The 21,576-nt window shown below is 35.9% G+C and overlaps 2 protein-coding genes and 1 pseudogene across 6 annotated transcripts; 1 reads left to right on the forward strand and 2 right to left on the reverse strand.

The window, feature by feature from the left end:
- Nucleotides 1-1,198: 1,198 nt before the first annotated feature.
- Nucleotides 1,199-9,318, reverse strand: LOC122294828 (retinoblastoma-related protein-like). The gene is made up of 19 exons (XM_043103812.1): nt 9,110-9,318; nt 8,478-8,647; nt 8,275-8,376; nt 8,040-8,182; nt 7,855-7,951; nt 7,680-7,726; nt 6,986-7,184; nt 6,489-6,555; nt 6,133-6,312; nt 5,833-6,026; nt 4,834-5,713; nt 4,384-4,540; nt 4,187-4,259; nt 3,560-3,736; nt 3,353-3,472; nt 3,137-3,278; nt 2,916-3,028; nt 1,687-1,802; nt 1,199-1,589 (listed from the first exon to the last, which is right to left on the reverse strand). Exons 2-19 carry the CDS (start codon nt 8,574-8,576, stop codon nt 1,439-1,441), a joined length of 3,057 nt encoding a protein of 1,018 aa, XP_042959746.1. The 5' UTR covers nt 8,577-8,647; nt 9,110-9,318; the 3' UTR covers nt 1,199-1,438.
- A 759-nt stretch (nt 9,319-10,077) lies between these two features.
- On the forward strand, nt 10,078-14,698 carry LOC122294062 (annotated as a pseudogene).
- Nucleotides 14,604-20,757, reverse strand: LOC122294063 (cilia- and flagella-associated protein 20). 5 transcript variants are annotated; one of them, XR_006237465.1, is made up of 8 exons: nt 20,470-20,757; nt 18,842-18,905; nt 18,678-18,709; nt 16,964-17,205; nt 15,494-15,730; nt 15,243-15,386; nt 15,013-15,131; nt 14,604-14,905 (listed from the first exon to the last, which is right to left on the reverse strand). XR_006237465.1 is itself a non-coding variant. In XM_043102519.1 (6 exons), the coding sequence occupies exons 2-6, from the start codon at nt 18,892-18,894 to the stop codon at nt 15,378-15,380; spliced, it is 573 nt and encodes a 190-aa protein (XP_042958453.1). In that variant the 5' UTR covers nt 18,895-18,905; nt 20,470-20,757; the 3' UTR covers nt 15,140-15,377. The 5 variants fall into 5 exon arrangements, 2 of the variants coding, with proteins under 2 accessions (XP_042958453.1, XP_042958454.1); XR_006237464.1 differs by having other exon boundaries at nt 14,604-14,908; XR_006237463.1 differs by having other exon boundaries at nt 14,604-15,131.
- Between the last annotated feature and the right edge of the window lie 819 nt (nt 20,758-21,576).

Raw genomic sequence — 21,576 nt, forward strand, 5'->3', positions numbered from 1 at the left:
ACATGTTTTGAATTTGAAACTAACTCTTAACTTTACCTAATTGAATAAAATATTCTATATATTGGTCTTACACGTCAAATTAAAGAAAAGTTTGACCCACACGTAAGGATAATATAAATATTAAAATCCACATCTTCAATTTTGAACAAGGCACTGTCGCAATTAAGAATAAAAAAAAAAAAAGGTGAACAGATAAACCAGACTGGACAAGTGGGTTTGGTTTAGTTCGGTACTGGTTTTATTTTTCTCAAAACTGATCAAAATTGATCTGGTTCTGATTTTCTTTTTTTTTTTTGTCTCCGGACCGAACCAAACCAGAACGGTTTATATATGTATATATTAATTTTTTATATTATATAAAATATTTTCTATAAGTTTTTTTATATTATATATAATTATATATAAAATAATTTTATATTATATAATTAATTAATAATTAATATAATATTAAATTTTAAAATCTTATATCACTATATTATAATATATCATTACAGTCTATAATATAATTAATACAATTATAATATATTTTATAATATACTATAATATATTATTACTATATTATTATATATTATAATATACCATATAATATACTGAAAAAACCAGACCAGAATGGATAAAATTTGAAAGTATCGGTTTATAAATGTAACTGGTATGTCATCGGCTCTTCAATTATAAAAACCAGTATATACCAGTTTGATTCTAAAATGTTCAAAACTAGATTAGTTACACTCCTAGCCACAATTAAACTTATTTCATCCTATCCCCTAAGAGTTGGCTCAAGTGGTAAAGATATTGGACTTGAGAGTATGCTCTTATCAGGTCTAAGGGTCAAATCTCATTGAATGCAAACAATCTTTAAAGGTCATTGTACTGAGATTTTTTTCTAGAATTATCTGAAGTGCACTTGCAGAAAATTCCTGATGAGGGCCTGTGCACTCCTGTGATTAATTGGGAGGCTGTTATTGGACACCCGGTGCCAATTTAAAAAAAAAAAAAACACTTATTTCATCCTACGCATATTTGGAATGGTCAAAATCACACCCCGCACCCTCAGTTACATATCCAGCGGAAACCCAACGATACAAATGGTTACACCTCTCAAGACAACCGGGGAAGAGAAGTAGAAAAGATTAATGACGAACTCCGATGCCAGGTGATGATATCAATGTATAGGCACAGGTAGAAGATCAATAACGACTTGAAACAACCATAAGAAGCAAACGATTTTTATAAAATTAGTCATTCAGAGTCAACTACATTTGTTAAAGCTCCATATCTACGGTTCTACCTACCTATATGTGCAAGTGGGGTGGTGGCAGCCATTCCTAAACCGCTCATACCACACCCGTGTCACAAGCTTAAAACAAGTGTAGATTAAAATATATAAAGAATGAGAGAAGAACTTGAATTTACATATAGGGTCATCATGACCACCAGATTAGGAGTCGGGTTGCTCAGTTTTCAGCGGTGCACCTAATGAGGATGTGCAACTCCCATTCTGGAGGTATAGGCTGTTGGCCACCATAGAATCACTAACCAACCCAACATCAACATCATCGAAGTTAAGGGTGCCTCTTAACTTTCGGTTGCTGCAGGAAAAAAGCAATGCATATGAAGATGTAGTACAAGGGAAAAAGAGAAAAAATGCCAAACCTCAGAAGTTGGAAGGCATGTAGAAAAGCATACCCATTCAAGCGGTTATTGATGGCACTCAGGTCTTTTGAAGGGCTCTGATATGCATGAGTACTCTCTCCAACGCAAGCATAGTAACTTTTTGAGCTATGTGAGATTAGAGCATCCATCTGTAAAAATATTCAGAGTTTAATTTTGGAATGATGAATTGATAAGTAGATCCACGAATATGAAGAACCTAACTTTAACTTGAGAACAGAGCACTCCACTAATTCAACTTGTTTTGATGCCAAGTTCATGCTTTGAGATCAAGATTCTCCCTCTTGGATTCAGAGTTGATCTCAACTCATCTAATCATTACAACTTTTCCAAATTTTCACACAAAATATAATAAACAATTCATTTTTTTCAAAGCCCAAAACAATAATAATATTAAAAAATAATATTCTAATAATATTTTATTTAACTTTCATCTCAACTCACTATCCAAACCTCATCGATCTTTTTTCAATTACATCAAATATATCATTGAGCCACCCAAAAACCCATAGCAAGACCAAATAAGAAACTCATATACAAGGTTATAAAAATAACACCTGCTCAGAAAAGGCCAAGACCATGGTTGAAATCTATAAGCTTAGGTAATTTCGTGCTGAGTTAAATTTGTTTGCATTATGTTTTTAAAGGCATCATTCTTTGGCGGACATTCAAGCACCAAGTTTGACAAATGTATCAAGTGATTATCTGTGTGTGCATGTGTATAGAAAAACTGATAAGAAAACTGGTAGAACTCTCAAAGCAAAATTAGTTGAAACATCAAAGTCAACTTTACAGGAAGATGGGAGGGCTTTTTAGTTGTGCTTTTTTGTGTTTTGTATATTTTCACAGAAAAATAGGCAAATAATTGGATAAAAATTGTTTTGGAGAAATAATTTTTTTGGAGATCTAAAGATGTTTGGATTGAAATTGAAATTTTTTTGTGCAAAACTTTGAAAACTTTCTTTGTATCCAAATATGCCAGGTTCCATCAAATTGAAAATGTAACAGACTTGCATTACTCTGATGGAGATGCATACTAACTCAACCCACAAATGGGATCCCGTATAAAATAAAACAAGCATACTTCAAATATCTAAAATAATTTCACATAATACGTGAAGATCCAAATTCTTTTTTGTCCTTTGCTCTAGCAGGCTTATATGTATGTGACATCAACTAATTTGAAAATGAAGTGGTAAAGGAGCAAAGCCCATAAATATGAACACTAAGAAAAACACAAGTACCTTTGACGATCGCAATGGAGAGACGTATACATTGTGCGCTGCTGATACTTTCTTAGGGGACATATCAGGGAGACTTGGGAAAGGAGACATTTTAGGTGATCCAGGACATTGCGCTAATCAGCCAGAAAAGAGAGAAGAAGCATATCAGGTAATGGCTAGCACGATGCAAATTGCAATTAATGAGCATGATGATAATATATAAATTCGCAAAAAATGCATACCATCATTATTGTTGACTTCAGGAACTCGGTTAGTTTTTGTAGTTGTTCCAGAAGGGCTAAGCTCAACCAGCAGAGGCTTTACAGCAGGAACAAAGATTTTATTGTAAAATGTAATGATATCAACATGTTCCTGTGATGTTCTCTGTTTCCAAACCACTCTGTTAAAACTTACCCAGAAGACTGAATGACAATTAAATAGAGATTAGGTGACAGTACCCCATTGTGCCGTGCTAATGACCAATCAACAAACACACTGCGGAAAACTTGTGGTTTACATTGCGGTTGTTTGCTATAGTTGTAAATAATTTCCCTAAAGGTCAGGGCGAGTTGAGATATCTGCAGTCCAGAACATGGCAAGAGTGAGAAAAAATTAAAATGATTGAACATCAGCCCAAAATCTCTCACAAGTTCGTCATAGCAAACCTTTGCAACTCCATAGAAGCAACAGAGGATGATCTGGTCAATGTGACGGTTAAAAAATAGAGATGTCCGCTGACTTAGGATTTGTTGAAAAATAGAGTAGACATTCTCTCTTATCTGCTGAGATAGTTGTAGCCTTTCAACCATACCATTGATTCTGACAGCTGCCAACTTAGTTATCTAGAAATCACACGTACAATATGTAACTGTTAATGCAACTAAAAGGACAAAGCAACCGAATCCTAACTAAAACCAAAAAGTGAGGTGAGATGGAAAACAAGTACAATTCATGACAGGAACAGATGTTTACTACTTTACTTCATTTGTTAAATTCAAAAATTGTACGTTTGACCACATATACAGCTCAAAGAAATGGGGGTTTTTTTTTTGGGGGGGGGGGGGGGGGGGGGGGGGGGGGGTGGAAGCACTACAGAATAAATCCACTTCAGGATTGGTCTCCAATATCATTGTACAAACAAATATCCACAACAGTTTGATGTATATATCTACACAAAAAATTATCATCCTAACACAAAAGCTTCAAATTGGATGGCTCCGAGCAACCAAAACCTTACATAATGCATCCAACAGAAAAACGCAAAAGTGATTCCTCATAAATGTGCCTAATACCTTGGTAAAGAATATATTGATTCCAGTTTCTGCACACGTCTCCCCTCCACCACCTGGATTTGGCCTTGTTGGACTGCACACATGAATATCCAAAGGCAGAATCCCAAGTTAAAGAAGAGCTATAAAAACGCAAAGATGAAAATAAATTAGATCCATCAATTCTGGTCTTCCAAGCCTAGATCTACATAAAATGGTACCTAGCAAATGCAGACTGCAAAGCAGGTGGGGGTAGCTTCGATTTAATGTTGTTCAGGAGGCGATCCTTGACAGGTGATGTGAAGGAATTCCGCTCTACTAATACACTTCGGTAATCTGTGCAGAGTCTTTTTGGAGACCTGATATCCCCATTCTGACCTGAATAGCAACAGTAATACAGTATATATTAATTAAATCAGAATCACATTTTGTTTCAACAAAATAAAGCTATTCCAACTACTTCTGTGCATCGTAGCTTTGTAGTTAGGGCATATACATAATGGATGGACGTCATGAGTTCAAAACCTGTATTTGCCAAAACTACTCTGCACAGCCCGTAATGGCTACCATGGTTTAACACTTCATTCATAGTACAACCTTTTTTTATGTCAAATAACCTATGCATTGCACATAATTATTTATGTGATTTTGAACAGTCAAAAAATCATTACCTAGTGAAGTCTCATGTTTCTGCAAAGAAGCCACGGGAGGTAACCCTCCACAAGGAAATTTATTATGCATGGAAATTGCATCTAAAGATGGCATTGGTTCTGCCATTAACCCAAGACGATTTATTTCTGCAGAGAGACTAGGCCTTGCGACTATCAAAGAATTATACATTGAGGAACCCTTTTCCCATACCATGCTCTCCAAAAGTCGTTCTTCCAATGAGTTTAGATGTCGCCTCAATTCTCTCGGGAGGGATTCCTCATGTCTAATGAAACTCTCTATGACCTTGCTAAGATCAAAAGATGTAATGCCAGTCCTCTCCAACACTGCAGGAAACAACATTGTGACAGTCTTATGTGTCGCTAGAACCAGTTCGGCAGAACAGGCAAGCATACATCTATGGAACCTCTCATTAGTTAACAAAGAGGTCAAATTATTTGCATGAAGTATTTGGGCCTCTGCTCTACACATTGCTTCCAATACCCTATAATATAATTTGAGTGCTTCATGTTTTCTTTGTTCTTCCCAGATGTTGTCCATGAGGTTTGCGCTTTGCAGATTTCCAGTCACACAGCGCTCTCCCAGACCACTGTTTGGAAATATAGCCTGCAATATTACTTGTGCCCTATATGCAACATCATCAGTTACATCCCTATCACATGATGCCAGGAAACGCTCCAGCTCTACTGAGGGTTGTGATGGAAGTGGAGAGATGACAGTCCTAAGCCACTTTGCAGTTGTCATTGCTGTGCTTACAGGTGTAGCTGCCATCTTTGAACTAGCACCACCAAGAATACCATTTGCATTAGATGCAGGAGAGCACTGTGGAGAGAATTGATTGGTAATTGTTTTGGCTGGTGATGAAATTGAATCAAATTCTCTCTGTAAAAGAACAAATATCAATATCAACTATTTTTGTTCTATACATAATAGAAACAGTAACAAATATTTGCACCACTACAATGACTTTAAATGATGCACATTCTTCACAGAAAACATACCTTGACACCACTCATGTTCACATCACCTCCAGACAAGCTTCCAGAAACAAGTTTGATGTCCTCATCATTAATAAACACCCTTTCATCCAGTTCGCCCTTGCTACGAATAGCATCATCATAATTCCTTTCCAAATTACCTAAACTGGATGATAAGGATGAGTCCTCCAGTAGGTCTTCAAAATATGTCAAACCATCTGCGTAAGTATTGAGATTTTAGAAATATAAATAAATGAAACTCGGTAACCTATACTTATAATCAGTAATTATAGAATATCTATCTGCAGGGAAATTTTCAATAACCTGTATCAATGTTCTCCATGTTTTTGCTTCTACACTCAGATGCTGGACGTGGTGTTTTCTTCAAAATATCCACTAATATATTATTGGCCTTTTCCATTGTTTTTCTCAATTCATGTTCAGAGGTATCAAAAATGTTGGAAAGTGATGCAAGGATGTCCACCCTTGTCCCATCTTTCTTAACTGAACCACATATTAATAGAATCAGCACAAATGAAGAATGACAAAGTCAAACTCCTCCAAAATTTAAGGAAAAAAGGGTCTAAATAACCATGAACAATGTAATAAAAGGACCGCTGTTCTAGAAACAATGAGAACATTTAATGAATATGCCAAAAGAGCAAAAAAATAAAAATTACCAAAACGTCGATCATCATGTACATTGAAGTTTCTGAAGTGAACGGGAACGTGAATAATTAAGATAGCCTGTCACAGATTTCAAAAAAGGCCGTGAGAGAATATTCTTAATGAAATTGCTATCATCTTTATTACTAGACAATAATATTGTTCTTTTCTTTACTACTACACGTCTTCAAAATGTTCAAGGTAATGAGTGTGGATGAAAGAATATTATAAATGTGGTGAAACTGCCAATTCATAATGTACGATATGTCAATTGTTTTTTCCTGCCTTTCAGATTGCATGAAATTGCCAATTCGTAGTGTATGACACATTAAATGTTCAACTTTCATAATTTTCAGATTGTCCTTTAAGTTCAGAACTTATTGCACCAACCATTTCTCATCATTTGAAAAAGGAAAAAAGAAAAGCAAAACATGTTGTGCCCATAACCAGACCCCATTGCAGCACTTTATTAAGCAAGCAAGAAATTAATTAATGCAAGAATGTAACTCACCAATACAGAAACCAAACCATTTGTGCAGGTCACCAAGTCCTTAAAACGGCTGAACACATGTACACGGAGTGCCAAAAACAGCAACCATCCAAACCGATGGTAGTCTGAGACATAACCAGATATACTGGTAACAGCTGACTGCTTATCAGCATTTGCTTCATTTGTGACAAACAAATCCCGGTACACACGTTCGTAGTACCTTGTATCAGTTTCATGAGACATTTATGTCATATAAGTAAGAAATTTTTCAAATTATCAAGAGATGACACTGAAAGTGAAGAGGCTTATTGCCTTAATAAGAATCAAATTTAGTGCAATTGCTTATTGCAAAAAATTCTAATGTGACATCAGAATCATATTATAAACAATCTGAAGTATAAACAATATCCTAGATAATCTATAATGCATACCTCCCTTGCCAGGACATGTTTTAGCAGACATTTGCAACTAGCAATTAGATTAGTATAGTTTACTTTAACTGAGTATTGATGTAACATCACTAGTGATCTCTTTACTTTCACAAGTACAGCATATTCCACCCCAGATAGTCTAAAAATTCACAAAGCTCCATTGGTAAATAGCTTTTGTTCAGTTCAATTATTTATTTAAAAGAATTTTCCAAGTAGTTGATAATGCATTAGATACCAAAGACATCTTTTGAAGGGAAAAAAAAGATACAGAAGAAGATACCCACTTGCTAAGAAGACTCAAGTGCACAAAATCAGCCTGCAACTCCTTCGCCTGATTCAACAAAAATGAATACAGAACCATTAAGAAGCTCAACGAAAAAAAGGAATAACTATACAGAATAGATGCATATCGACATGACCCTCTTAAAATATGAGCATAATTCTCTATCACATTAATACCTCTAGTCTGTTCTCCCAATCTGCACCGTATAAATTACTCAAAATTGGACCGACCTTAACAACGAAATGCGGAAGCTCCTTAAAGAAGTCCACAATGCTGTGAAACAAAAAATAGGACGATGATAATCAAAGAAAGCAATCAATCACCAACACTAAAAAGAAAAACTGCAAGTCTAAAATTGTACGTCAGCTTTGCTGCTCTCAGTATCTGACATAAGGTAAACCCATTATCATCAGACCCTAGCTGCTCACTATCTCCATTCTTCTCACTTAGCCTTTTCACAGAATATAAAACAAATGCAAACCAAAACCTTTCTGCTTCTTCGGGCTGGCACAGATAAACACAGTTCTGTTAATGTCACATAACAATCTTTCTTACGTGCAACTCCAACGTGAACAAGAAAGAGTAACAGAATATACCGTTCCATTTCCAATAACTGAACTGTTAGTCAGGAGAGGTTTGGTTTCTTTCAACAGCTTCATAGCTTTGGTACAAATGATCTCATTCAATGACAGTCCATCCTGTCACCAAAACCCATATTTAATTCACAGGAAACCGACTCTTGAAAAATAAAAAAGAAATCAAAATGAAACTGCCAATAACAATGAAACAAAAACAAGACCTTGCAGAACTCTGTGAATCGAGCTTCAGCGGGGTCCATATTGCCGCTACTGGAATGCAAAATTGTAGCTGTTGCGTGCGAAGGTTTAGCGTCTTCCATACTCTAATCTAGTTCAACGCGTCCAAACCCTGGCCGACCCAATCTAAGCCAATGATGCACCAAGCTCAAACCTTATAAAAAAAAAAAAAAAATCTCTATTTTCAGCTATTTTCAGTTTCGATTTAACGCAAACTTTGGACTTCCGAATTTCCTTCAATCAATCTGAAAACCTACTAAAGCAAACCAAAAACTTGGAAGTCAAACACACAAACCAAATTTGCAAATACCAGTAATGAAATATCGAATAACAGCAATTAACGTGCAGTTAATATAACGTATAGAAAGAAATTATCTTTGCTTTCTCTGGGAAAAAGGCTAAAGCAGAATTTGCTTCTGAAATACAAGGCAATTACTTCCAAATTGTTAAAAACAAAGACAAATATGGCATTGTTGCTTTTGTTTGAAATAATTCACATTAAAAAAACAGCTAGTGCAAGAACTTAAACAAACAACAAGGCTGAGATCTCAATTGAAAAACATAAAAATAAAATTCGACTAAAGAAATAAAAGGACAAAAAAAGAGAAAAGCTTACGACTTTCGCCTGGCTGATCTCTCTTCCCAAGCGAACAAACCCTACAGATCAAGAGAAGAAACCCGAGAAACAACGGCGTTTCTCGTTAGATCCAAAGCTAATCAGAGAACGTTCTGAGCTCTGAAACCTATCTTTCTTTCTCTGAGTCTCTCTCTTTCTCTCTCACTCTTCTATTAGGAGTTCTTTTTGGGGAAACCCTGCTTGAGGTAGCGCGGGAAAAACAGCATGGTCATCCGCATCTCATCAACATCATCCCCGACACAGGCACATGCAATAGGGGTTCGACACGTCACAAAGTTAGATTTTTTTTACCGCCAAAATTTAACGCCGTTACGGGATTTCCTTGGACGGTGAAGGTCTGGCTGATTCTGGCTTGAAAGTCGGCCTGACGTTACGTGGCAGTGATTATAATAATGCTATATACACTCCTAAAATAAAATATAATATAATTTTAAAAAAATAATAATATACACCCAAGAAATATAGAAATATAGAGTAATTTTTTTTTAAAAAAAGTAATATTTAATATTAAAATATAAATTTTTTTCACACTAATTTTATATTTATACATTTTATAACTGTAAAATCATTTCTCTTAACAAAATATCCAAACCGTCCGTAACTGTTTTAAACAAACAAAACGGCCCAACCCACACTTGTATCCTTGTGGGAGAGTCAGAAGTCCTGCACATTAATTGGCAGTTTCTAACGAAATATTAAAACAAATAATATTAGATATAATGATAAAATATATAAATATTATATAATTTTTTTTAAAATAATTTATTTCATATAAATTTCATATTTAATCTTTCAATTTTTGAAAAAAAAAATAAAAAATTATGCAATATTTATAGATTAGTCCGTAACTTCGGTAAACAAAACTAAACGGCCCAGCCCACACTTGTGTTCCCGTGGAAGCGTCAGGAAATCCCGCGCACAAACCAGATTTCACCGTCCAAGGAAATCCCGTAACGGCGTTAAATATTGGCGGTAAAAAAACCTAACTCGGTGACGTGTCGAATCCCGATTGCATGTGCCATGTGTCGGGCATGGCATGATCCTGACCATCCTGGTTTTCCCGCGCGGCCAGACGGAAAGAGAAAGAGAGTGAGTGGGGCAAGAGAGACTATAGGATTCAGAGCTCAGACTTCTCGGGTCACGTTAGGATCCAAGAATAAAGGTCATCATCTCTTGGGTTTCTTCACCTGTTCTGTAGGGTTAGTGGGGGGAGCTTGGGACTTGGGAGAAGAGATCAGAGAGCCAAAAGTCGTAAGCTTTTTTTTTTTTTCCAATTTGATTTTTGTTTTTTAAGTTGAGATCTCAGTCCTGTTGATTGTTAATATTCGTTCACTAGTTGTTTGTTCATGCGAATTGTTTAAAAAAAAAATGTTAAAGAAAAAAGAAACCATGCTCTATTTGTTCCCGTTTTTAACAATTTTGAGGCATTTGCATTCAAAGTTTGTTTTTTTTTTTTTTTTTTCAGAGAAAGAAAAGATGGGTACTTTCGATATGCTAAATTTAATAATTGTTGTTTTTAGATATTCCATTTCTGGTCTTTTGTGAATTTGTTCTGTGCTTCAAAATTCAGATTGTCACGGAACTTATATCGTTTTGGTGTGTTAATGATTGCAGCGCATGTTATCGTACATGATAAGAAGGTTTTTTTTTCCTTTGGTTTCCACATGCATAGATGGGGGGCTAAAAAAATCCGCCAATATAATGGATAGATAAAGGGGCAGCTGCCTAGTTGGGTTTGGCAGTTGATTACCGCGGGCAACTCTAATTACTGTGTGGTACGGAATTTCTTCTCATGTTCATTATTTTCATGATATGTGTGGCCTTGCGTTATGCATAATCTTTGAGCTTAATTAGTTCCATATTTGTTTCCTTTCAGCAATGACTTTAGTCAATGTACGCTCTAAACAGGATATATTTGGGAGAAATTATATTTTCTTTGTATTTGATATCTGTATATATAGATACAAGTGTGGCTGTACATTGTAACGGAAAATACGAGATTTTAGGAATTGTAAAGCTGTACAACAGTTACAAGAAATCAAGCATTTAATCACTGCAGCTGGAGATCACGCAATCAGGTGTCAATCTTTCCAAATCTGATTTTTGTGCATTATCACTTATACGCTCACTGCTTCACTTTTCCCCAATTTTTCGTGTCATTCTAATCGTCTATTGAGAATGGCAAGATAGTCATGTGGAGGTTAGATATACAGGATGTTGATTACCTTGTCTTTTCTGATGCTGCTGCTTTAATGGCTTCAGGAGATTCCCCTTACTAAAGAATGGCATATAGTTACTCTCCTTTGCTTACTTTAGTGCTCATTCCAAATACAGTCATTCATAGATCATGGGGGAAATTTCTCTTCTCGGCTTCTGATATTGAACTTCTCTCTTCATAATTATATGCCTCAAGGGTGTGTGATTTGTAGAAATGCTCTTTGTGTGGTCTCAAATATTTTGCCTTTTAGATATCAGAGCAAAAGGATATCACATGCTAGCTATGCAATTGGACATGGATTGAGGCTGCTAGCATATGCATTATTTTCATAGATTTTATCATTTCCTTTTTCTCCTTTTGTTGTCCTGATTCCTGAATCAGTATGGTATTACTCTCCATCCTTTTTTTCCCTCTCTTACATAAATTTATTTTTTGATAAGTCCCTCTCTTACATAAATTCATGTGCCACAAAATAAAGAGTTTGGTGAAAGGATTTTTGCACCTAACAATATGTTTATGGTCATGTTTCAGATTTACTTGTGGGCTTGTTTATGAGATCTATTTTAAAGCTACACAGGGTGCCTGACAATACATGCACCTATTCTGTAATGGTATGGCTCCTCGATCCATTTTGGAACCTGTGGGAACTGTGAGCCCATTGTTTGTGCCATGATTCTATGGATCATTATCTGTGTTATGAATGGTATATATTCTACTTCCATACTAACTTTTTCATCAGATTGCACCAGGGTGTTTACTACAAATATGCCAGATTGTTAAGTTTCTGAATTTGTGTATTGACTGCTCAAAAGTGGTTAAGGGCCACTTACATGTCTGTTTGCCGGCAATATATATTAGAATAAAGGAACTTTCAATATTTCAAGGAACAATTCGTATCAGCATGTCTTTGGGTGAGAATGTGGTTGTCTTTAAACAAAATATGAGTCAACCCCCCCCCCCCCCCCCCCCCCCCCCCCCCCACCCCAATTTTGTTTTACTAGATGCCATTTTGAGAGTTGAGTGTTATAGGATTCATTAGATATTTTTGAATAGTGCTGGGATTACCCTCCTATAATGGCTTGAAAAATTAGGATGAGAAGTATCTAATGGCGACCATACATGAATCCTAAAAGCTTTGTAGTGTTTATTTGGGAGAGGAGAGGCAGGACAGGAAATGGCAGTGAGAAAGCTAAGGTTTGAAGATCTCTTTTCCACAGTTTGGTTGATTGGAGGTACAAGATAGGATGCGGATGGTATTAGTTTCCAGGGCTGTCATTTCGTTGCCATCCAAATTTGTTTGGAAATGGAAGGACAAGAAAGGATCATCTCTGTTGCAATTACTTTTATGGCCCTGACATTTCTATTTCTTAACCACACATGCATGTTCTATGAAGCTATAAAAGTCTATAAACTTAAAATGGTACTCTGTTTTCTCTTGTGTTTAGGAACTGAAACAAGCAATACCCAGAGGCTTCTTCACTTTTCCTTCCTTTCCTTTCATACAATAATTTTTTTTCCTCTTCCCTTTCCTCTTCGATTACCAAACACTGTGTTTTGTGGAGGCGGGTTGGGGTGTGGAGCTTTTTTCCAACAAAGAGGGCAGTACCCCATGATTTTATTAAAAGCCTCACTTATGGCAGAAGAATTTTGTGGTTTCAAATTCAAATACCTTGGCGGATACATATGAGCAAAATAAGCTTCATCTTTACCTGGGATCTTTTCTTCATATCAGAATGTTTGGTCTGAGGCCTTTGATGGTTACTTGGCACGTTGCTTAATTTGTGGATTGAATAAACTTTTGTCTTCATGTAGATAAACTTCTATATGTTTGCTTCCTACTCTCCTGATGGTTGAATGTTTCTGGTTTACAGGTAATGTGTTAAAAGCTGCATCTTGGTATGGGCTTGTTGTCCATTTCAGAATTTATCCCAACATCTATGCACTTCCTACATCCACACTTATTCCATTCTGGTCAGAAGCCAGTCGTTAGTAATTGAACTGCTAGTCAAAGGAAAGTCAACCGGCAGCTGTACGGATATGACTTATGACTACGATATGTGAGATGTGTTGATGAAAATAATTTCATGGCAGAGAGTTATGTTTGGGTTGGTATCTGGGGTTGTTTTCCTCTCTTTCACTGGTTTTTTCTTCTATTATATGGATGGGATTTCTTACATGAGGCACTGCTGTACCATCTTACTCTTACAGATCCATGACAATTTTTCTATCTACTTCTATCGCATACATCTCCATTATGAAAATGAGATTTCCTTGTTGAAAAAGCTCAAGCAGGACTTGCTATTCTGCTTTTTTGTGGAGAAGGGGGCCTTTGTAGCATTTAATAAGGTTTGTTAATTTCTAAATACATGTTTTATACTTATTTTGGTGGAACCTTGTGATACTTCCTTTTATTTTCTTTACCTTTGGAATTGAATGCCACCTAGTATTTCCCTTAACTAAATTTGACTAAATACATATCTACTGAAAATTTGTCTAGCATCCAAAACAGAGCTCCTTCAAAAGTCACACGCATGATCCTCACATAATTCTTGGATGTGTTGCGTTTACAGGTAATTACGGCGCAATACCCTGCCTGTGTTGCCTCTAACATTACCATGGAGCGGAGCAATATGAAGATTAAGGAGAGGTTAGGATAATGAGATAGTTTAGTTGAATTGAGATAAAAGAATAAAATATTATTAAAATATTATTTTTAATATTATTATTATTTTAAAATTTGAAGCTAACTTATTTATTATATTTCATGAAAAATTTGAAAAAATTATAATGATTAAATGAAATGAATTAAGATGAGTTAGAGGAATTTTTATATCCAAACTGAGTCTAAATGAATATGCGAATGTCGCATTTTTGTGTGGATGGGAGCTCAAAACACCTTGGTTGATGTGGTGGTATATGCTAATTCAAAGGCAAGAATTGTCTTCCTACAGCTTTGGATGGCAAGCTTGGTGTTTCTGTTTGGAAATACCTTCGTTCTAATCACGATTATCCGCAACCACTGGAACTTCCCCCTATTTCAACTTGCTGGTTTAAAGAATGCAGCAAAAATTGAGTGAAACATGCTGACTGCCCATCTTTATATTCCGTACTGCCGCTGCTTCGTTATGTTGGGAAAATATTTTGGTCTTAAGCAAATGAAGTTGCTTTCAATTTGTGAAGACGGTATGTTTGAACCTGAACCCCTTCATCGGGGCAGTATGAAAACGAACATGGCCTCACAGATATCACTAGTCATGGTTGTAATCGTCTTGTCATATATCAATGACATAAAGAGTCGTTTGATGAGCATTCTCATCAACCGAGATTCTATAATAGCACACTTAATATCATCCAATCTCGAATGCACGTACTACTAAGTTAATCTTTCAAACACAAATACAAATCTTGAATTTCCATTTTTCTGGAAACTGCAGAGTAGCCGACCAGCCCGATTGTTGAATGAATGAGAGGGTTTATGAGCCCTAGCCCTGTAAGCCCACACCTGTAGTCAACTCAGAGTTGAGTCCTTGGACAGTCTTCTTCGTTTGTCAGATTTCCTACTAAATTTGAAAAAGGTTTCTGATGTGAATGAAGCATCTAAAATAAATGCTCAATCCATCCATTTAAGTAAGATATGGACATCTCTCTTGTGGGTAATGGTCACCTGGCACATACTGGTGGCGTTCTTTCTCTACATTTCAATACTAAAGGTTGAAGCCTGGATTAGTGAAGCCATTGCCACTAGACACCAAATTCTTCAACTGTACACGTGGTGGAGTGCCACTAGATCATTAACAAAAGATAAGCAAGGGAATTCAGAATTAAAATTCCAAACGTATAGCATGCATATGATCAATCCTACTCATGCTCCTATATTCAGATACAGCAGGTAACCTGTATCTGTGGATCATCTTATAAAGATAGATAAGACGAGATTAATTGGCAGTAAAAATGGTTCACAACATAGATCTCAAAATCCAACTCTCTCGGATATAACTGCTTGTGGAGCCTCTCCTGTCGTGAAATATGTCATGCTTTCTGCAATATAATCATTAAATAAAAACTGTCGATTTCAAAAAGAAATGAGAAGGTACAAAACTTACATATCAATAATTAGTGAGAGCATATAATTGATTAGTTATTACCTGCATGGGCAGATACAACTTAAACTCTGGCGGGAGCTCTTCCTCCGAGTATAGGCGGTCAGAGAAATATATCCTCCTCAGGCGGCAGTTTGCATGAACCTGAACACGCAAAGTCTCGACATAGTTGGTCCCATAGGCTCTCCTGGTAAAATCAGCTAGATTCAACTGAATTTGATTCCAGCCCTCGTCCATCCTCAGTGGCATGGTGCAGATATATGGTTTCACTCGAGTGACAGCCTACAAAAATAAAGAAAATAAACTCTCCACATCCTTAAGACTTATTAAATAACATACATACTTTATTACAGATGGGAGATCTACATCACCAAATCAAGATGTTACAATTAGCATTCAGAGTCGAACTATTTAATAATGAATTTAAGAAAATAAATCCATATATATATATATATATTTATAAATAAAGAGAAATCCACATATACTCGCAATAATGTCTATGCTTTCCAGATGATATGCAGCAAACACCAATATTGAGTGCCTTCATGAATTTCCATGCTTCCTAGCAGCTACCTCTCAAAACAACAATGAATTATTTAACAAAACTGTTCATTGTCCAACATCTATATCCAAGTTGCAGGAGAAAAATATAACAAAGCAGTTAATGCAACCATTAGATCATGGAAGACAACTTCAAAATGCTGCCTAGAAAATCCTATTTAAATTATGTTTTTCCAATTGGGTGAATCCACTAACCCCATCATGCAATCTCCAACTAATAAATGAACAAATGGTTTAGCTATACGCAAATTCCCGTCAATAAATCTCAATGAGATCTTAAAATCTTCCCATTCCTCACTCACTGACAATCCAAGCTCAAGGTAAACCTAGACAACTTAGGTCTCACCCAATTAAAATGAATGAACCAATTAACATTTCTCAAGATACTCTCTCCATACAACTAACATATCACTTCAAACAGCATAAAATATAGTACTACTCTCATATCTTATTATTTAGAAAAGGTAACAAATTTATATACAGAAAGGGTGATTATATAATTAAATATGACGAGAACTGTCAAACTTTGAGATGGAGATGAAATATAAAATTGCCAATTCCATGACCCTGGTCCCTCTCAAATGGTCCATAGGCCTCCCAATATGAAAGAGGGTTTCCTATATGAACGGAAGAGAGGTTTAATGTCACCAAGTTCACAACTTGACTACCAAAATCAATTCGTAATGCCAAAACACTATATTAGCTACATCTAGATATTAGCTCATGGGTAAATTGTTACAACTGAGTTAATGATACATATTTTGTACTAATTATTCTTAATCACTAAAAACTATTTCTTCAGAACAATTATAAACAAAAGTGGTCACGTCTTACCAAAATCTTCTCCAGAGTGGACAATGTACAAGCAAAGGCAAATAAAGAAGAAGGCATAGGGGTTGGGGAGGCTATTTGGAGAAATAAATAAATCACACAAACATGGGTAGACTTACACACTTGAAAATTTGAAGCTCGGAAACGCCGCCTGACATTCTTATCATCCAAAACTTGAATCTCAAATGTAAAATATTTCTTTAGATTCTTCACAATCACTACCAAAAATGGTAGTTTTATACCAAGTGTTGCAGATGGGTCAGCTGGGCATGTGATGTATGTGGATTGTATATTTGACCCAACTATTTCGAGGACATTGGATTGTATGTCTTCATCCTGCAGTCGCTTTACATGGCCATTGACAACTGAAAAAAAAAAGAATTTGGCATATTAAACTTTTTTTTATAGGTAATTGATTGTAATTTATTAATAGAATAGGCATAGCCTAGGTACACAGGAAGTATACAAGAGATAATACCGAATTAGACAGAAGAAATAGAAATGAGAAAGTCATGAAAATCGAGGCCATTAAAATCTACAGTTATGGCCCAAGAAAATAAAGTGCTAACAAGAAGCAATCTAATCTCCTCCATAGAACGCTCCCGATCTTCAAATATCCGGTCATTTCGTTCCTACCAAATAAACCAAAGAATACATATAGGAATCATTTTCCACACGGCTGAGATTTGTGGAATACCACCAAGGTTTGACCAGTATGCCAAATGTTCAACCACTGTCGCAGGCATAACCCATACTAGCTCTAACCACCTAAAAATGTCTACCCATAATGCTCTAGCAATCTCACAATGTAGTAAAAGATGGTCCACAGTCTCACTACTTTGTTTACACATACAACATCATTCCACCACTATCATCCCTCGTTTCCATAGATTATCCATCGTTAAAATCTTCCCCAAAGACACAGTCCATGCAAAAAATGATGCCCGAAGAGGGGCCTTATTTCTCCAAAAATTTTCCATGGAAATTGATTATTCTGCGGTAGTGTAAGGGCTTTATAGAAAGAACGAACTGATAATATACCCTTTCTGGCAGGTGTCCACCATAAAGAATCAGATCCTTGGTTGCCCCGTCTCATGGAGTATAAGAGTCAGAAGAAATCTACAAAAGTACTGATTTCCCAATGTTGAGCCTACCTAATGAAGTTCACATTCCACTAGATTGAATCCCCATCTATCACCATAATTTCCATCAGTGAGGCTTCATGCTCACGGCCAAGTAAAAACAAAGTGGGGAATGAGTCCTTGAGAGCCCAATCTCTACACCAAATATCGTACCAAAATTGGGTTCTTGAACCATCTCTCAACACTATTCTCGTATGACGAGCAAACACTCCCCACCCTTGTCTAATGGCATATAAAACTCAAGAAAAGAAAAAGGTGCTCACCTGCAGATGAAAAGTGATCCTAGGAGCCAAATTAAAGGCCTCATGAATAGAGAACTTCAAAGAAAAATCTTAAAATAACTACCACTCCAAACTCATTAATATGCACAAGAAAATATCATGCCTTCAGACACTTGGCATACAAAAAAAAAAAAAAAGTAAAGGAAACAATGATGCAATGCAAATCTCATCGAAAATTTATGCATGGAATGTTTTTCTAACAGTAGAGGGAAAATATATCAACCAAAGGCACATCTTATACCATTCATCCATTAGCCTAGTGGTCAAGTGAAGAGCTTGTGAGCTGTAGACTGAAACATCCTGGGTTCAATTTCACACCAGCAGTTCTCTTGGATTAACTGAAACATCCTCAGCTTGCAACCCACAAAAAGCTAAAAATATCTTAAAACATAAAGCTTAGCAAAACCCACTCACCTTCTTTGTCCCATATCTGTAAAGGTTTGCTCCTGTAATATCAAACAAAGGGAGAGCTTCAGAATCAGAATTTCCGCATAAAAACTTTAATTTGGATAACAAGAGTTTTTTATCAGTAATTTGGATAACGAGAAATCAAATAAAGAAACAAGAAAGCAACATACCCAAGGCTGTATAGAATGGACAAAAATCCAGACTGGAACGTGTTCTTGAACATTTTCACTTGAGCTGCAATGAAAATATTAAAAATGTAGAAGTTCACGTACACAGCTAAAATACTGATGTGTGAATTTCTTTGATGAGATAATGAATTGATTCAAACCAAATCTAAAAAATATAACAAAAGTGCTTCTTGAGCTTATACAAATTTGGAAGGCACATCATTACAATGTGCCAAAACACAACTTTCAAGTATCGAAAGTTTTTCCGCAAATATTCATGCTTTACTCTTTCCATAATAGTGTTGAGCCTTAAAAACCCAAACACTGTATAACACACTTCATTTTTTTGATAAGAAAACAATTTTATTGATCAAAGAATGGCAAAGCCTAAATTACAACTCTAATGCCCTAACTAGGTAGGCTATAACACACTTCATAATTGTGTGCGGCCACAAATACCAAGTGTCATTGTATGAAAATCCCACAAATCTCAACATGAGTATACAATTACATATTGGCGTTACATGTCTAATATAAGCACAAAATTACATGTGTTTTGAGTTTGTTTATAAATGTTAAAACCAAAATGAGAACCGCAAGTATAAAGATTTAAGTATGCAGTCTAAAATGGCGACTCTCCACCCTTTTTCCAGTAAATAAAGCTGCAACCTTTACGGTACAGGATTATGTAAAGTTTAAAACCAGGGAAGCCCGCCCCAACCCATGCTGACTATAAAGCCTAGTTTCCAGAGAGCCTTTTCAAAATCTCTCTCTCTCTCTCTACCGAGTCTCCAACCAAACCCTGCGACACTCTTTCCCGAGAAAGTCTTTTACTGGGAATCAAACAAGCTGGTACATGATCCCACCTTACATTTATGTAATCCAGTTCTTATCTCTCTCTTTCTTTTCGCCTATTACATGTTCTCTTACACCTTGCATATCAAGTTTTTGCATGTAGCAGCTAGGGTTTCCATTGACGGATTGATGAAACTTGGGTTTGAGTGATTATAATCTGTTTCTTTACAAACAAAGTTTAGATTTTTTTCTCAAAATCTCAAATTTTCCCCCTCCATTTTTCTTATTTATGTTACATATCCAATTTGAACCATCTTTAGAGTATTTTGTAGCTTTTTATACTTTCTGGTTGTGACTAGTCTTCTAACAAAAGAATACGCGCAGTTTTTTTATTAAGCTTAGATTATTTTGTTGATACACTTATTACGAACGTCTTAGTAGTGGGGTTTTATTTTATTTTATCACTACATCAACTAGTTCTAGTTATGCCATTTTTTAATTTTCTAGTACATCAACTAGCTCTAGTTATAACTTGTGATTTTTTCAACTTGTGGTGTGGTTGATCTGTTCATGTAGGTAGAGACGGGGAAATTTACTATATGGGGAGAAACAATATATTTGTTTGAGTTAGTATCTGGAATTGAATCTCAAACTAACTCCAGCGATGGATGGTTATATTTTGCTTTAGTATCGGATGAACAGTCCTAAAAACATACTCATAAATACATTACAGATCTAACGCATAAAAATACTGCTCAAACATTTAAACATTCTCATCAAAACAAACCCAAAATCAACAAAGCCAGAACGAAACGAACAAAGAGAACAAGACATACCCGTAGACGAAAACGACGCTTTGATCGGCAGTAGAAGCTAGGGTTTCGGCGTGAGAAAGAGAGTGTGAGACGACGACGAAGACAGAGCCACAAAACAGAGACTACGGCACAAAGCAAGAACAAAACAAACAGAGACCACAAAACAAGACGAGGGCACGAGGATGAAGACGACGCTTTGATCGGCAGAGGAAGTTAGGTTTCGGCACGAGAGAGATAGAGAGGGGGTTGACACGCGGGGGACGGGGTGCGGCCGACGCCTGAAGATATTTTAGGTTTGCCACCGACATAAAACACAATTATCCTTTATCTCATGATTCTAATTTTATAAAATTTTTATATAAAATTTAATAAAAATATAATTTTTTTTTAAATTTCTATTTAATTTTTTAAAATTTTAAAATAATAATAATTTTTAAAAAAATAAAAAGTTATACTAAAAAATAATAAGTTTTCGTTTACTTTTTTTAAATGGGTTTTACACAAGCCTATACATTTTTAATCATGCAAATATCATAAAATCTAATTTATAAAAAAAAAAAAATTATTTTTTAAATTTAATATTATTAGATCATGTGAATGATATAAGTATCTTTTGGACATTAATTTACAAATAAAATGTCTCTTAAAATTGTATAATATGTTTGGTGGGGTATCGTGATGGGTGTTGTATGAACATAAATGTTGGTCCCGTAAAAAACAAAATACCCATGTGTCATACTTACGTATGTACCTGATCTTCATCTAATGCAGTGTCGGTCCCAAACTCGTCTAACCCACCAAGCAGCAGCCTTTTGGGTGTCCAACTGTTTCAGTTTGCTGCCCCGCATATGCCTTAGTGTAACTTCGTCGTGCTCAGACTCCCGTATTCAACCACGTGTCATACAGACCCATTTTGGTGTCGCCACGTGTATATAAGTGACACGTGGACCCATGTTAAACCTCTACGTACTAAACCTGGTGGTCACGGATCCTCATACCAAAATCCAAGTTGATCCTTATCTTCTTAAAGTGAGACTGTATTCTGCCACGTGGACCAATGATAGTACAGTTTTATATGGGGGCTCCTCAGCCACTAATCTCTGCTTACTCCTCAGCCACAAACACATC

Source organism: Carya illinoinensis, chromosome 14 (genome assembly GCF_018687715.1).
Source record: "Carya illinoinensis cultivar Pawnee chromosome 14, C.illinoinensisPawnee_v1, whole genome shotgun sequence".
NCBI classification, from domain to species: domain Eukaryota; kingdom Viridiplantae; phylum Streptophyta; class Magnoliopsida; order Fagales; family Juglandaceae; genus Carya; species Carya illinoinensis.